We start from the raw sequence: 16,286 nt of genomic DNA on the forward strand, positions 1-16,286 counted from the left end.
TTATTTTGGGTGTCTACGAGAAAACGTTTACATGCTTTCTTTCGTTTTCTCATACTGTCCAGTGTTGCAGCACCTCTTTCCCCTTCTGTCTGATGACTCCATTTTAGCTCCCGTCTCTTTAAGGCCACCTTCCTGAAAAGCCCAGTCTGCTCTGACTGGTCAGCTCTCACAGGCCTGAGCAGGCACCGCCCACCGTGTTTTCCACTTAAGCTCTGCCAGTGTTTTTGCAGCCTTGGTCGTGCTTGGGGCGGCGACTGTAGTTGTGACAACCTTACTGAAGTCCTGACGGCTGGTTTAAAGGCACAGTTTTTACAGGCTATGTGCATTTCTCCCTGGATTGAGCATTTTGATAGTTCCACTGTATTTCTATTGCACCTAAACCTGCTATATAATCAAAAAAGACAAGGAAATCTCACTTTCTACAATATAGGACCTTTACTGACAGAAAAACTAGCCACAGTTGCAGCATGTGTTGTCTGTGTATGGATGTGTAATATTTCTTGCCTTTGCTGTAGCATATAATCTATAGTAGGGAATTTTGCAGGCTTCAGCGGGCTTTGGCATAGATCTTAAAGGGGAGCGGTGTGCGTGTGGCTCCAGTGATTCCTTCTGAACTCAGCTCAACTCCATCCAGAGTGGAAAAATGAAATTTCTGAAACAAGCTGACAAAAAACAGGAACAGCTCCATTCTCGCCAGGCCTTCACCCAGACATGCACGCTTTCCTGGACAAACGGGAAGAATGAAAGCGGGTGAACTGAAAATATTTGCTTGTGTACTCTCATTTTTAGATACATAGACACACACTTTCTGCATCATAGTGATTTTATTCCTTGTGGATCAAATTAAAGTCGGAGTCATCAGTTAAACACGTGAAAGTTACCTGCAGAGAAAGGTAAAAATGCTTCCCTCCTCACAAACTTCCCTTCAGCGTCCAGGAAGTGTTCAGGGTTAAAGGTGTCGGGAGCTTCCCATTCATTTTTGTCAAACAGCACAGATGTCAGGTTGGGCATCACAGAGGTTCCCTGCACACAAAGACAGACAGAAGTCGTGTTAATATTTGTATACTATAGGATAAGAAGAGCTACAAGTTGTGATACATGCATATATCTTTGTAAGCTTGATACAATTATTGGAAGAGATCCCGTATCTCAATTGGACCTTTCTGGTTAAATGAAGGATAAATATATCATATCACTCCCTAGTGCTAAAAGTAGATGCACCTTGGGTATGAAGTAACCGTCCAGTGTCGTGTCCTTGGCGGCCATTCTGAGTCCGTTCAGAGGAACAATGTTTCCGACCCTCTGGATCTCGTGGATGACGGCGTCAGTGTAGGGCAGGTTGGGTTTGTCAGCCATAGTGGGCTGGCGGGTCTGTCCGATCACTCTGTCTATCTCTGCCTGGACTTTCTCTAGGAGGTGAAATAAAAGATATTTTATTGATCAGCATTAATATGTATATCAATGTGTATTTTAATCTATTTCCTGTGCCGCCGCTGCTGTGGGGGTCTTATCTGAACACCCACCCTGGATATGAGGGTTGTTGATGAGGTAGATGAGGCCCCACTGCAGCGTCTTCGAGGTGGTTTCACTGCCGGCCAGGAAGAGATCCAGACAACACAGAACCAGGTTGGCATCGTGAAAACCCAGCTGACTGTTTCTGTTGAGCTGTCAGACAGAGCGGAGGGACAAACACAGCCAGTTCGTGAAAGGGTTACCCCTCAGCTTTTATTTATTGATTAACTTTCTGTGAGCACGTTACTTTCTCCTCTATCAGGAAGGTGTCGATGTAGTCTCGAGGGTTGCTGGGGTCCAGGTCTAACTTGTGCCTCTCTATCTCTCCCCTGATAGATGCCTCCAAAGATTTTGAGTTGCTAAAGATGCCATTATGAGGCCCCGGCAGGCATTTCATCAGTGCTGGGAAGGAATCATAGAGCTGTTTGGAGAAGAAAAAGTGGATTATTCAGTGGTGTAAAGATTTCACTTTAGCTCACAATGTTTTCTGATAGGGAACTTTCAATTGACTGTATAACAAATCTGCATTTTCTCCATTTTCCTAGTGTTAGAGCATCTTACTAGAGCCCATATGGAGCCTTCCAGATAGGCCATCTCTGTCAGATTCTTCAGCATGCTCTGGAACTTGTGGTCACTGTAGTCAAACCGTCTCCCAAACACTATCTGGCAGATGATGTTGGCCACAGCGTTGTTTAACAGGGGCACAGGGTCAAACGGCTCGCCTGAACAGAAGAAATGTCACTGTGTGTATTTTTGCCTGCCACCCCGTTACATTTTGTTCTCTTTTCTGTTTTGTTGTTGTTGCCAACCTTTCTCCTTCTCCATCGCCTCCTGCAGATGATGACTCTCTTCACAGATGCTCTGCTCCATGGAGCTCTTGGCCAGACCAAAAGTACGTAACATGGCCATGGCAAAACGCCTCTGTCTCCTCCACACATTCCCATTACTGAAGAAAAGACCCGCTGGGACAGAGATCAACCACACAACATTACTCCGGTAGGGATCAGAAAGCAGGGGGAATACTTTAAAGGTGCAATATTTAACGATTTTGGTTCAAGACATTCAAAACTACAAGAAGTTTATAACTTTTATTACTATTTTAAAACAGCACTGATACCTCTATATGACCTATATGAACTAACAAGCTGATGTCGGTTACAGTTAACAGCAGTTAGCAGTTGCTCTGGTGGTACGCTGCCCCCTATGTGTTCAGAGTATGAATTTGACAGGTGGCCAATTCTTTCATATTACGCCTTTAACACTGATATGTGTTTGTGTCAATCACCTGAATTCCCTGAATAAATCCTGGTCACCATCGGGCTGTAAGGCCGGTCCACAAAGTTGTCGGCCTGCGTCACTAAGGCTTCCTTCACCATCCTCCACCCCGACACAAACACTGTCTTGTGTCTCCCCAGACGAATGCAGAACACATTCCCATAAACATCAGCAAGCTGTGGATGCAGGAGCGGAGAATAAGTGTCCTGTTGTCTGGCATGTGATTCTGACAAGATGCATTTTTCAGAACAATCATCTTCTGTGACACTGGGGCAGGTTTTCAGCATTGTTTCTACCATAAACATTTCATATTCTGTTGAAGCAGAGTTTCATCTGAACGTTTGTAATTTTCTCTTGTTTGAGGACATGTCTCTACTGTGTACCAAGATATGGGAAGATATTCATACCGAAAGCTTTCATCGAATTTTCAGAATCACAAAAACACTACTGCATGAAATATGAAATCATAATCGTGTCATCTTACCTTGGTCAGGTAAATGTGAGGCTGTTTAGATTCAATGTTGAAGATGTTTCCCAAAAGAGGGAGAGCAGGTGGTCCTGGTGGAAAGTTAGGTGGATCCTTTTTGTTCAGAAAACACACTACGAGGAGAACGGCGAAAATAAAAAGCAGCAGTCCCCTCATATCGAGCCACAGAAACAAATCACACGGCCACATTGTGAAGCAGAGGAGACGAGCGAGAGACTGGTAAGGATCAGATGCTCCATCATCAATTTCTAGTTAAGAGATGGGCTGGTACTCTGCTGACTCACAGCTTATGTAGATATAATGATGCATGTGTGAGAGTGGGGACAGCCCTCCATTAACCAAACACAGAGTGAGAAAACACTGAAAACATACTCACCATGACAAAATAGACATTTTAAAAGAGAACTGAACAAAAACCTTTCAGCTATAAACACCAGAAGCTGCTAAATGTTTGTCTAAAATACTCTCAGAGATGCCAGTCCGACTGTCAAACAGTTCTGTACGTAGTTCACTTCCAAACAAGGCTCATTTCTGTCCACTTTGTACTATTTCTCACCTTTATGCAGCAAATAGATCATCAAAAATATACAGATTTGTGTAAAAGGGTTACAATTGTCACCTTGTAGGCAGTTCTGTCACAGACCTTTTAGAATAGGGGACATGATATTGATCTGGTATTTTCACAGCAGACATTTTGATATTATCTCAGGAAAAGCAGGTGAAACTAACACCTCGAATGATGGCTCAGTTTCTGTAAGGGTCGCACCTGTGCGTTTCTTGCCACAATGAGCTACAATGTCTGCTGTCAAACGGTCGCTCATAATTTTTTTGCATTAGAAAGGAGAAGGAGCTTTGAAAGAGTTATTTGCAAGCCACAAAAATAACGCTACATAGTAGGTCTATGCCTTAAAGGGGGAAGTCCACCGATCTTACACATGGAAGACTTCAGGAGTGCTGCCACAGGCCTATGTGCAAAAAGTTAGATGTCACTTGAGGCGGTGTCGGCTGGGTCTGAAGACTACAAGTTTGAAAATGTAAAATACTTGGGGTTAGGGCTGGGAACTCCATGTTGGGTAAGCTCACCTCTATCTACCACACCTGCATCTCTCACCAAACTGTCTGAGGTTGAGTGGCATTGTGGGTAATGTAGGCACCAGTTTTTGACAAGGGTAAAGAATGTGTTGAATGCATCAATTACTTTTTATAATTTTGTTTCAAACTGTCCATCATGAGTCGTACAGTGTTATAAGAGTAGAGGGCTAAGTAGGTGAAGTCCTCCTTACAAATGACTTAACCCAGGTTTGTGTGACATTTCATTGTAAATTTAAAGAATAAATGTTAATGAGATCTTTATACATGTTGTCATTATTAACTACTCAGACAAACAGAAATATCTTATCAACAGTGACTTTAATACAATAATATTATATATTTGTAAAACTACATTTATTCCACAGAATTAAATGTACAGACAGAGACAGTGTTGTGTGTTACACATTGATTGGATGTAAAATGGTTCAGTGAGGGGTTGCATAGTTCAGCGAGCCTTGGCGTAAACTTTGTAGGGGTGTGGTACGCGTGTACTTCCCTCGATTCCTTCTGTACTCAGCTCTACGCCATCGGGAACGGAGAAGGAGAACTTCTGTAGTAAACCAACCAAAAACAGGAACAGCTCCATCTTGGCGAGGCCTTCTCCGAGACACACACGTTTCCCTAAAGAAACACATACGCACACGAAGGTTAAAGAGCTCAGGATAAATATTGTGGTTCAGGTAATGCTTTAAGATTGTGGTTTACCTGCAGAGAAAGGCAGGAGAGCTTCTTTCTTCACAAACTTTCCCTCAGCATCTAGGAAGTGTCCTGGGTTGAAGTTGTCTGGTGTCTCCCATTCGTTTTTGTCGAACAGCACAGAGGTCAGAATGGGCATCAAGGTCGTACCCTAAAAACACAAGAAGAAAAACAAAACTTTTTCATTGCTCATAAGTTTTCAATCCTGTTAAGACTTAAAATCACAGTCTACTAAATCCACCTTGGGTATGAAGTAACCACCCAGTGTCGTGTCCTTGGCGGCCATTCTTGGTCCGTTGAGAGGAACGATGTTTCCGACCCTCTGGATCTCGTGGATGACAGCGTCAGTGTAGGGCAGGTTGGGTCTGTCTGCCATAGTGGGAAGGCGGTTCTGTCCGATCACTCTGTCTATCTCTGCATGGACTTTCTCTGGAAACACAAGAATTTGAAGGAACAGGCATGTGAGTATTGTTTTTTGTGATCCGCACATGAAGTCCTTCAAAAAGGACTCTGAACTGAACTCAGTTCCCCAGAATTCACCAGTCTTCACACCTAGGTGCAAAGACTGTCAAGAGACCCAGTTTTGAGCTACTGTTGGTCAGGGGAGGTCCCCGACTTTGGTCCAGGCTGAAATATCTCAACAAGTATTGGATGAATTGCCATGAAACTTTGTACAGGCATTCACTGTTAGCTCAATGCACCACCATAGCTAAGTAAAGCCCCACAGAGAGGCTAGAACGGCTGTAGACTCAATTAGTCTTGTCTTTGTTGTTTCACAGTTAGCTTAGCATAGGGCCTAGCACACCTACCCTCGACATCAGGGTGTTTAATCAGGTAAACCAAAGCCCACAGCAATGTGGTGGAGGTTGTTTCTGTTCCGGCCAAGAACAGATCCAGGGAGCACATACCCAGATTGGTCTCAGTGAATCCCAGTTCAGGATCTTTGTGCTATTCAAAAAAGCAGAGAGGACACAGTAGTGAATGATGGGTCAATTGACAGTACCCTCTAATTAATTAAAGAGTACAATCTAGACCCTCTCTAATTGGAAAGTGTCAGGAGATAACTTTTGACAGGAAGCTGACAGACGCAGTGAAATGTGTGCGATGCAGTCGTTCACATACTTTCTCCATTTCAATGATGAAAGAGTCAATGTAGTCCCGGGGATTGTTGTGGTCCAGGTCCTTCTTGTGACTCTGTATCTCCTCCCTCATAAAGTCCAGGATGATGTTGAAGTTACTGAACATTTTGTTGTGAGGACCTGGCAAGTGCTTCATCACTCGAGGGAATGCCTCATACAGCTACTCAGAGCAAAGCAGTAAATGAGATAAACTTTCACTCACTTTCAACTTTTTGGATAAAGTATGAGCCTCTCAGTTGGCTGCTGTCTCTGTGAATGATTGAACATAACTATCTTACCAGACCCCACACAGAGCCCTCCAGCATAACAGTTTCGGACAGATACTTCAGCATGACTTGGAATCTGTGGTCGCTGTAGTCAAACCGTTTCCCCATCACCAGCTGACAAATGATGTTGGACACAGCGTTGTTGAAGAGGCCTGCGGGGCTGAAGGGTTCACCTGGAGGAAAGGAGTCCACTGTTTACACAAGTGAAGAGTTGATGCCGCTGATTATGAACTTCTACTTGTTGTGTACCACCTTTCTCCTTCTCTATCTCCTCCTGCAGGTGTCGGATCTCCTCACAGATACACTGTTCCATGGTGTTTTTGCCCACGCCAAAGTTACGCAAGGTAGTCAAGGCGAAGCGTCGCTGTTTCTTCCATATTTCACCATTGCTCATGAACAGACCATCTAGACACAAACACGCAGAGGAAACAGGGTTAATGGTTTAGGTGAACTAGTTTGTGTGAAGCATGACCCTAAAGACAGGGAGAGATTTGCATACTTGAGGATCCTGAGTAGAATCTGTCAGAAACTGCGCTGTATGGTCGATCCACAAAGTTGTCGGCTTGTGTCATAATGGCTTCCTTCACCATCTTGTACCCACATGCAAACACCATCTTATCACTGCCCAGGCGAACGCTGAATACATTTCCATAGGTGTCAGCCAGCTGAAGACAATACATCAAGAAACAGTGATGAACTGCAACACATTACTGCATCATATGAACTTTAAATTGGTCAAAAACAAAACCTACCAATGTATGATGAGGAACAAACAACAATTACCTGCTACCAGGCGTGGTTGGGTGTGCTTACAGGCAGAATTTCCATTTATGTTTACAATTTGACCACCAGATGTCAGTATCTGCATTTAGTTTCTATGTAAAAACTAGTCATTTAAATTCAAATGCACTTTTCCAAACACCTGTGAACTACACGTTAATTAACACTCTGTAGGTAAATTACTTCAAATAACAGAAATGGCATCCAATTTTTAAGTTCAATGTCAAGTTTGTAAATATCCTGATATTGCACAATAGTGTCTGTGTGAAGGATCTTGAACTGAACTAATAAATTAAATTAACAAATTAATCAAGTTTGATCAAATTCATTCAAATGTCTCAATGAAGTTCACACATAAAAATGTAAGTAATCACAGGACAAATTAATTAAAAAAACATTTTTTATTTAAAAACTATTTTACTAAAACATGCTACTAAAAGCCTTTAGCAGTCATGTCTCTTTTAATATTCTATCCTTAAAGCTTTATAAGGCGAAACCTGCTGTGTATTTAAACTTTACCTTGGTAAAATACTTGTGTGGATGTACATTGTCCACACTGAGCATATTCCCCACAATAGGCAGAGCAAACGGTCCTGGAGGAAAATTTGGAGGATTCCTGTTTTTGAGGAAGTCTGCGATTAGGATGAAAACAAAAAGAAACAGGAAGACCCCCTTGAGGTCCAAACCGAGCAGAAAGTTATACAGCCACATTGTTGAAGGAGTTAAACCAGCAGCAGAATGAAGGTTTGAGCTTTTCAACAATATCGTCCTCCTCACTTGACACAGCTTTTATAATGCTTTGAACTACACACTTATTTGCTATTCAGAGTCTGTACAAAGGTTCTTGTTACAGAGCTCTTACATAACCAGCTACAGGCACACCTCCTTTTCCTTTGACTAACAAGTCATCTGTTATATGACCAAACCCAAAGTAATGGCAGATGAGCAGAGGGTGAGAGTTGATCTGGAACAGGTGTGCCACTCTGCTGCTGCCACGCCCACAGACACACACACACACACACACACACACACACACACACACACACACACACACACACACACACACACACACACACACACACACACACACACACACACACACAGGAGAAGGAGCAGGCGAGGGAGAAAAGGAGGGGGGAAAAGCAAGTAGGAAGAACCGAACACAGAAAAACAGAAAAACAACAGGACTGCCACAGTAGCACCGTGACAAATATTACTCATGGGGAACGACAGTCCTCGGGGATATAAGATCACCATACATATAAGACAAACAACGAGTAGGACAATGATAAAGAAGGCATACGCATTTCAAGGCAGTACAAAATAAGGGGAGAGCACAGCACCATCAGTAATAGATAGTGTGAACGTCAGTATGATTGTACTTTAACATATTCACATGTTCATGGCTACAGTAGCAACATTCAACAGTACAGTTTGGTTGCAGTCCAAGTCATCAACAACATATCATCATCACATCAATTAACAGTGACGGTCAGGAACAACGTTCATTAAAAAGCTTCACTGCAGCCGGTACAGAAGACATCCACCTGTCACATAAAAGAGCTCTTCAGCTCACTGAAAACACTTTACATCGGATGATCCACATTTTCCATTTTTTGTTCCAGGACCACATCAAGTGAGTCAGGGATCAAAGTGGATCCTGCCTTCCTGATCAGTTTATCGATCTTATTCCTCTCCTCTGAGCTTCAGCCACACACACAGCATAAACAAGACACAAGCTGAGACACTGATGCAGAAATGACTTGCTGACATCAAAAGACCTGAGCTTTCTGAGGAACAATAGCCTGGACAGGGCACTTATAGATATGGCACTGGTAATCTGTTTCCAGTCCAGCCTTTTATCCACAAAGACCAAGGTACTCATAAGAGGAAACCACCCCAATGGCCTCACCGTTAATCAAGACAGGGGTCACAGCATCCTTCAATAATAAGCTCCTTTGTCTTACTGATATTTAAAATTAAATGGTTCTCTGTACACTGTTTGACAATGCCATTTGTGTTCTGTTGGTAAGCCAGGTGGTTTTCCTTGTGGATGTAGCCAACAACAGCAAAATCATCAGAAAATCTTTGCAGGTGACAGCCAGACTCAACCTGCAGTCTGAGGTATATGAGATGAATAAAAATGGGGACAGAGCAGCAATGGTATTGGATACATGACCATCAAGCTTCACATACTGGGGTTGAAATTTGAGGTTGTCCAGAACCCATGTGACTATAGTGTCATCTATGTTGAAATCAATAAGCTTTTTGGCTAAAATGTGTGATTGTATTGTATTAAAAACAAGACTTGTGACCTGCTGACTCTGAGTGGCTTCCTGAATGTAAACTGGAGTGGGTCTTAGTATGCAGAGACCAACCTGCTAAAATGCCCCAGGACAACTCTTTCAAAGCATTTCATAAACTGAGAGGTGAGAGCTATGGGCCAAAGTCCATAGACTTTGATTTCATCTTCACAACGTGAACGGTATGAAGCCAACAATACAAAGTGCACTGGGGAAAAAAGGCATCTGAATGATAACTGTTTCCTGTTGTGTGTAATGACAATCAGAGAAAGAGGCTATATTCTCTTAGAAATGATAGAAATGTAATGTCAAAGGTTATAAGGTATTTTTTGCAACACAGCTAAGACATTTTGCATTATGGTCATTGGGCAGAAAAAGCTGATAAACCACTGGAATAATTTATTCCCCCTGAAATGCCTACAGGGCAAGCAAACAAATCTGGTCAGAAATCTGGTTACACAATTTAGAAAGAGCATGTAAAGCTGAAATGTTCACTGATGAATTAGCTTTCATTATTGAGCATGCAAATACTGTATTAGCACAATAAATACTGTTTGAGGCAAAGACAGGATTCAAGCGAACAAGCCAAGCGACTGTTGTAGCTTCAACCATGAAGCTCTGTGAGATGCGACGACTTAAACCAGAAAAAGTATAAATAATAGATGTAAATTGTTAGGCTTTGAGTGGAGGAAAAATCTTGTTGGGACCCACAGATGAAGTCATTCATTGTGGATTTCAAAATGGACTCTGAACTGAACTCAGTGTCCCAGAATTCCCTATTCTTTACACCAAGGTGCAAAATTCAGCTTTGAGCTACTATTGGTCAGGGTGACAGACCCCCTCTGATCAGATAGTCAAAACTCCAGCGCCTTCCTTTGTTCCTTCTCTTCTCTTCTCTTCTCTTCTCTTCTCTTCTCTTCTCTTCTCTTCTCTTCTCTTCTCTTCTCTTCTCTTCTCTTCTCTTCTCCTCTCCTCAAGCCTCTCTTACACTAACGCCCTCCACTCCTTTGACTTCTTATCCTCAAGGGCTCCTCTCCATCTCCCCCCCTGATATCCCTGATAATCATTAATTATTATTGATAGCCACATTTAACCCAAAACTCCGTATCACTGTTGCATACACTACAAAATGGTGCCTTTGTGTGATGTGAGCACAACAGTCTGCTGGCCAATTGCTAATTTATGTTTTGTAAAATGTCCTTAAGCAAATAATTGTGACTTCCAAAAAACACTTGACAGCTATTGCTGAGCTGAACTTTATACTTTTTTAATGTTCTTGTTGTTAAACCATGATTTATGTGTATTAGTGGAGTCAATTTAAAGGGCGGCTGTAGCTCAGGAGGTAGAGCAGTAGAGGTAGAGCGTAACAATTGTTTATGTGTTGTTTTTATCTGTGGTGGCCAAAAGCAGAAAAGAAAATTAAGAATAAGAGGAAGAAGGAGAGCAACAACAAAAAAACAAAAAAACCCCAAAAGAACCAGCACATAAAAAACAGCACATAGCTTATTGTTCACTGTTTAATTACAAAGTACAGGAGAACAGTGGATACCTTACTGTGTAATTATAGCGTCACAAGGGGATAACTGGATAAATTATAATCCAGTCCTCACCCCTAATGTCACTGTGTAATTACAGTTTTATAATGAAATAAGAGTATTTTGGTGCTTACCAACAAACATACCTAATGAATGGGCTAATGAGCCTGCTAACAAACTGATCCAAGGGCTGGAATAAGGTGGTTAAAGGGCTGTCAGTTGAATAGGTCTACTGTACAGCATGCATCGTCATCTACTGTCATTCTTTAAACTCTAACACTTCAAACCCACAACATGAGGAAGTTAAAATGTGTTACTTTGGTGCCATCTACTGATACTCTAAGCATGCATTGTCATCCATTGTCATTCCCTAATGTGTAGTGGGCTTATTAGTCACATTTACACTGGTGTATTAATATATAAAAATAATAACAAACTATTACTTTACATATGATTCATTACTTGAAGTTACTTGTGAACAAGTCAGTCATGAATGTATGTTATGATGTGTTTTTATCAATGACCTAACCCAGGTTTGTGACACAAATCATCATCATTTATTGGTAAATAACAAATGTGTGATTGTTGTAATGTTTCAGTTCTTTATTAAGTAAGGGCTTCTACATGACATAATTCATCTGTCAAGAAAACATAACTAAGACAGCTTGATGAGCTTGAAAATGGTTCAGTGAGGGGTTGCATAGTTCAGCGAGCCTTGGCGTAAACTTTGTAGGGGTGTGGTACGCGTGTAGTTCCACTGATTCCTTCTGTACTCAGCTCTACTCCATCGGGAACGGAGAAGGAGAACTTCTGTAGTAAACCAACCAAAAACAGGAACAGCTCCATCTTGGCGAGGCCTTCTCCGAGACACACACGTTTCCCTGAAGAAACACATACGCACACAAAGGTTAAAGAGCTCAGGATAAATATTGTGGTTCAGGTAATGCTTTAGATTGAGGTGAATGTGGTTTACCTGCAGAGAAAGGCAGGAGAGCTTCTTTCTTCACAAGCTTTCCCTCAGCATCTAGGAAGTGTCCTGGGTTGAAGTTGTCTGGAGTCTCCCATTCGTTTTTGTCGAACAGCACAGAGGTCAGATTGGGCACCAGGGTCGTACCCTAAAAACACAAGAAGAAAAACAAAACTTTTTCATTGCTCATAAGTTTTCAATCCTGTTAAGACTTCAAATCACAGTCTACTAAATCCACCTTGGGTATGAAGTAACCGCCCAGTGTTGTGTCCTTGGCGGCCATTCTGAGTCCGTTGAGAGGAACGATGTTTCCGATCCTCTGGATCTCATGGATGACAGCGTCAGTGTAGGGCAGGTTGGGTCTGTCTGCCATAGTGGGAAGGCGGTTCTGTCCGATCACTCTGTTTATCTCTGCGTGGACTTTCTCTGGAAACACAAGAAAGTTGAAGGAACAGGCATGTGAGTTGTTTTTTGTGATCCGCACATGAAGTCCTTCAAAAAGGACTCTGAACTGAACTCAGTTCCCCAGAATTCACCAGTCTTCACACTGAGGTGTCTGCTGTTAGATGCAGCATATTTATACAAATGGTTTGTATTAGGAGAATATATTGGAATGTTAGTTGCTGTTTGGGCCTTCCTGACCTGGAGGTTATTTGGTCAGGGGTACCAGGATGATGACATGATGGTGCTGCTGTCAAGATAACAGATACCAGATTTTAGGTCAACAGAGTCATGAAGGTCCTGGGTCAGAGGTGAAGAGGCGCCTCCCTTCTTATCTGTCCCTCTCTTGATGTGAACCATATGTGGTAACTAAGTTTTTGACCAAAACAAGCTCGGTATATAAGGAGCTGTCTGCATATTTTCGTCAGAGTTTCATTATTCGGCTGGAGGCTCTCCAAGTAACGTGTTACTTGAATACGATACTGAACTTATTGTAATAAATTTGTTATACAATTAAGACAGTGTCGGCGGAGTTTTTCTTCAAACATCTTCAACTGCATCGCCACTGAACATACGACAACACCTAGGTGCAAAGACTGTCAAGAGACCCAGTTTTGAGCTACTGTTGGTCAGGGAAGGTCCCCGACTTTGGTCCAGGCTGAAATATCTCAACAAGTATTGGATGAATTGCCATGAAACTTTGTACAGGCATTCACTGTTAGCTCAATGCGCCACCATAGCTAAGTAAAGCCCCACAGAGAGGCTAGAACGGCTGTAGACTCAATTAGTCTTGTCTTTGTTGTTTCACAGTTAGCTTAGCATAGGGCCTAGCACACCTACCCTCGACATCAGGGTGTTTAATCAGGTAAACCAAAGCCCACAGCAATGTCGTGGAGGTTGTTTCTGTTCCGGCCAAGAACAGATCCAGGGAGCACATACCCAGATTGGTCTCAGTGAATCCCAGTTCAGGATCTTTGTGCTATTCAAAAAAGCAGAGAGGACACAGTAGTGAATGATGGGTCAACTGACAGTACCCTCTAATTAATTAAAGAGTACAATCTAGACCCTTTCTAATTGGAAAGTGTCATGAGATAACTTTTGACAGGAAGCTGACAGACGCAGTGAAATGTGTGCGATGCAGTCGTTCACATACTTTCTCCATTTCAATGATGAAAGAGTCAATGTAGTCCCGGGGATTGTTGTGGTCCAGGTCCTTCTTGTGACTCTGTATCTCCTCCCTCAAAAAGTCCAGGATGATGTTGTAGTTACTGAACATTTTGTTGTGAGGACCTGGCAAGTGCTTCATCACTCGAGGGAATGCCTCATACAGCTGCTCGGAGCAAAGCAGTAAACGAGATAAACTTTCACTCACTTTCAACTTTTTGGATAAAGTATGAGCCTCTCAGTTGGCTGCTGTCTCTGTGAATGATTGAACATAACTATCTTACCAGACCCCATATAGAGCCCTCCAGCATAATAGCTTCGGACAGATACTTCAGCATGACTTGGAATCTGTGGTCGCTGTAGTCAAACCGTTTCCCCATCACCAGCTGAGAAATGATGTTGGACACAGCGTTGTTGAAGAGGCCTGCGGGGCTGAAGGGTTCACCTGGAGGAAAGGAGTCCACTGTTTACACAAGTGAAGAGTTGATGCCGCTGATTATGAACTTCTACTTGTTGTGTACCACCTTTCTCCTTCTCTATCTCCTCCTGCAGGTGTCGGATCTCCTCACAGATATGCTGCTCCATGGTGTTTTTGCCCACGCCAAAGTTACGCAAGGTAGTCAAGGCGAAGCGTCGCTGTTTCTTCCATATTTCACCATTGCTCTGGAAGAGACCATCTAGACACAAACACGCAGAGGAAACAGGGTTAATGGTTTAGGTGAACTAGTTTGTGTGCAGCATGACACTAAAGACAGGGAGAGATTTGCATACTTGAGGATCCTAAGTAGAATCTGTCAGAAGCTGCGCTGTATGGTCGATCCACAAAGTTGTCGGCTTGTGTCACAATGGCTTCCTTCACCATCTTGTACCCACATGCAAACACCATCTTATCACTGCCCAGGCGAACGCTGAATACATTTCCATAGGTGTCAGCCAGCTGAGGACAATACATCAAGAAACAGTGATGAATTGCAACACATTACTGCATCATATGAACTTTTAAATTGATCAAAAACAAAACCTACCAATGTATGATGAGGAACAAACAATAATTACGTGCTACCAGGTGTGGTTGGGTGTGCTTACAGGCAGAATTTCCATTTATGTTTACAATTTGACCACCAGATGTCAGTATCTGCATTTAGTTTATATATAAAAACTAGTAATTTAAATTCAAATGCACTTTTCCAAACATCTGTGAACTACAAGTTAATTAACACTGTAGGTAAATTACTTCAAATAACAGAAATGGCATCCAATTTTTAAGTTCAATGTCAAGTTTGTAAACATCCTGATATTGCACAATAGTGTCTGTGTGAAGGATCTTGAACTGAACTAATAAATTGAATTAATCAAATTAATCAAGTTTGATCAAATTCATTCAAATGTCTCAATAAAGTTCACACATAAAACTGTAAATAATCACAGGACAAATTATTTAAAAACCAAAGCCATTTTAAGAATACTAAAACATGCTACTAAAAGCCTTTAGCAGTCATGTCTCTTTTATTATTCCATCCTTAAAGCTTTATAAGGTGAAACCTGCTGTGTATTTAAACTTTACCTTGGTAAAATACTTGTGTGGATGTACATTGTCCACACTGAGCATATTCCCCACAAAAGGCAGAGCAAACGGTCCTGGAGGAAAATTTGGAGGATTCCTGTTTTTGAGGAAGTCTGCGATTAGGATGAAAACAAAAAGAAACAGGAAGAGCCCCTTGAGGTCCAGACCAAGCAGAAAGTTATACAGCCACATTGTTGAAGGAGTTAAACCAGCAGCAGAATGAAGGTTGGAGCTTTACAACAATATCGTCCTCCTCACTTGACACAGCTTTTATAAGGCTTTGAACTACACACTTCTAATTCGCTATTCAGAGTCTGTACAAAGGTTCTTGTTACAGAGCTCTTACATAACCAGCTACAGGCACACCTCCTTTTCCTTTGACTAACAAGTCATCTGTTATATGACCAAACCCAACGTAATAACAGATGTGCAAATTCTCTTGTCAACAAAACATTAATTAATCAGTTTTAACTGAACATGGTAATATTACTCAGGGGGGAACGACAGTCCTCGGGGATATAAGATACGATACGACATACTTTATTAGAGTGTCACCATACATATAAGACAAACAACGAGTAGGACAATAGTAGTCCAGAATCCATGTGACTGTGGTGTCATTTATGTTGAAATCAATAAGCTTTTTGGCTAAAATGTGTGATTGTATTGTATTAAAAGCATTAGAACAATAAAAAAAAAACAAGATTTGTGACCGGCTGACTCTAAGTGGCTGTAGATGCTGTGAAGCGTAGAAAGTAAAGCGACTTCCACTCCCACACCCTTCCTGAATGTAAACTGGAGTGGGTCTTAGTATGCAGAGACCAACCTGCTAAAATGCCCCAGGGCAACTCTTTCAAAGCATTTCATAAACTGAGAGGTGAGAGCTATGGGCCAAAGTCTATATAACACATGTACCAAACCTTCACTTTGTTTCAGTGACCATAGACTTTGATTTCACATTCACAACATGAACGGTATGAAGCCAGCAATACAAAGTGCACTGGGGAAAAAAGGCATCTGAATGATAACTGTTTCCTGTTGCGTGTAATGATAATCAGAGAAAGA

At 42.0% G+C, this 16,286-nt stretch overlaps 3 protein-coding genes and 1 long non-coding RNA gene across 4 annotated transcripts; 1 reads left to right on the forward strand and 3 right to left on the reverse strand.

The window, feature by feature from the left end:
* Nucleotides 1–337: 337 nt before the first annotated feature.
* On the reverse strand, nucleotides 338–3,463 carry LOC141004683 (cytochrome P450 2J2-like). Its single transcript, XM_073476341.1, has 9 exons — nucleotides 3,272–3,463; nucleotides 2,798–2,963; nucleotides 2,322–2,474; nucleotides 2,074–2,234; nucleotides 1,760–1,933; nucleotides 1,524–1,665; nucleotides 1,222–1,409; nucleotides 882–1,023; nucleotides 338–723 (listed from the first exon to the last, which is right to left on the reverse strand). Exons 1-9 carry the CDS (start codon nucleotides 3,461–3,463, stop codon nucleotides 548–550), a joined length of 1,494 nt encoding a protein of 497 aa, XP_073332442.1. The 3' UTR covers nucleotides 338–547.
* LOC141004684 (uncharacterized) lies at nucleotides 1,726–4,627 on the forward strand. Its single transcript, XR_012179834.1, has 3 exons — nucleotides 1,726–2,255; nucleotides 2,350–2,508; nucleotides 2,928–4,627. It is a non-coding gene; the product is annotated as an uncharacterized lncRNA (long non-coding RNA).
* A 38-nt stretch (nucleotides 4,628–4,665) lies between these two features.
* LOC141004679 (cytochrome P450 2J6-like) lies at nucleotides 4,666–8,021 on the reverse strand. Its single transcript, XM_073476335.1, has 9 exons — nucleotides 7,767–8,021; nucleotides 6,967–7,132; nucleotides 6,720–6,872; nucleotides 6,480–6,640; nucleotides 6,185–6,361; nucleotides 5,872–6,010; nucleotides 5,304–5,491; nucleotides 5,072–5,213; nucleotides 4,666–4,987 (listed from the first exon to the last, which is right to left on the reverse strand). The coding sequence occupies exons 1-9, from the start codon at nucleotides 7,956–7,958 to the stop codon at nucleotides 4,812–4,814; spliced, it is 1,494 nt and encodes a 497-aa protein (XP_073332436.1). The 5' UTR covers nucleotides 7,959–8,021; the 3' UTR covers nucleotides 4,666–4,811.
* A 3,598-nt stretch (nucleotides 8,022–11,619) lies between these two features.
* On the reverse strand, nucleotides 11,620–15,468 carry LOC141004680 (cytochrome P450 2J6-like). The gene is made up of 9 exons (XM_073476336.1): nucleotides 15,222–15,468; nucleotides 14,429–14,594; nucleotides 14,182–14,334; nucleotides 13,942–14,102; nucleotides 13,647–13,823; nucleotides 13,334–13,472; nucleotides 12,291–12,478; nucleotides 12,059–12,200; nucleotides 11,620–11,966 (listed from the first exon to the last, which is right to left on the reverse strand). Exons 1-9 carry the CDS (start codon nucleotides 15,411–15,413, stop codon nucleotides 11,791–11,793), a joined length of 1,494 nt encoding a protein of 497 aa, XP_073332437.1. The 5' UTR covers nucleotides 15,414–15,468; the 3' UTR covers nucleotides 11,620–11,790.
* Between the last annotated feature and the right edge of the window lie 818 nt (nucleotides 15,469–16,286).

Source organism: Pagrus major, chromosome 11 (genome assembly GCF_040436345.1).
Source record: "Pagrus major chromosome 11, Pma_NU_1.0".
In the NCBI taxonomy this organism is placed as follows: domain Eukaryota; kingdom Metazoa; phylum Chordata; class Actinopteri; order Spariformes; family Sparidae; genus Pagrus; species Pagrus major.

What these genes read in the sequence shown, in the direction of transcription:
- LOC141004683 (XM_073476341.1), bottom strand. Translation starts at nt 3,463, where the DNA reads ATGTGGCCGTGTGATTTGTTTCTGTGGCTCGATATGAGGGGACTGCTG. An exon ending in CAACAACCCTCATATCCAGG is followed by an intron (nt 1,410 to 1,523) that starts GTGGGTGTTCAG and finishes TTCACCTCCTAG; the next exon opens with AGAAAGTCCAGGCAGAGATA. An exon ending in ATTTTTACCTTTCTCTGCAG is followed by an intron (nt 724 to 881) that starts GTAACTTTCACG and finishes CCGTTTGTCCAG; the next exon opens with GAAAGCGTGCATGTCTGGGT.
- LOC141004679 (XM_073476335.1), bottom strand. Translation starts at nt 7,958, where the DNA reads ATGTGGCTGTATAACTTTCTGCTCGGTTTGGACCTCAAGGGGGTCTTC. An exon ending in GGAGATAGAGAAGGAGAAAG is followed by an intron (nt 6,641 to 6,719) that starts GTGGTACACAAC and finishes CCTTTCCTCCAG; the next exon opens with GTGAACCCTTCAGCCCCGCA. An exon ending in AGGGCTCTGTGTGGGGTCTG is followed by an intron (nt 6,362 to 6,479) that starts GTAAGATAGTTA and finishes TGCTCTGAGTAG; the next exon opens with CTGTATGAGGCATTCCCTCG.
- LOC141004680 (XM_073476336.1), bottom strand. Translation starts at nt 15,413, where the DNA reads ATGTGGCTGTATAACTTTCTGCTTGGTCTGGACCTCAAGGGGCTCTTC. An exon ending in TAAACACCCTGATGTCGAGG is followed by an intron (nt 12,479 to 13,333) that starts GTAGGTGTGCTA and finishes TTGTGTTTCCAG; the next exon opens with AGAAAGTCCACGCAGAGATA. An exon ending in GCGGTTACTTCATACCCAAG is followed by an intron (nt 12,201 to 12,290) that starts GTGGATTTAGTA and finishes TTGTGTTTTTAG; the next exon opens with GGTACGACCCTGGTGCCCAA.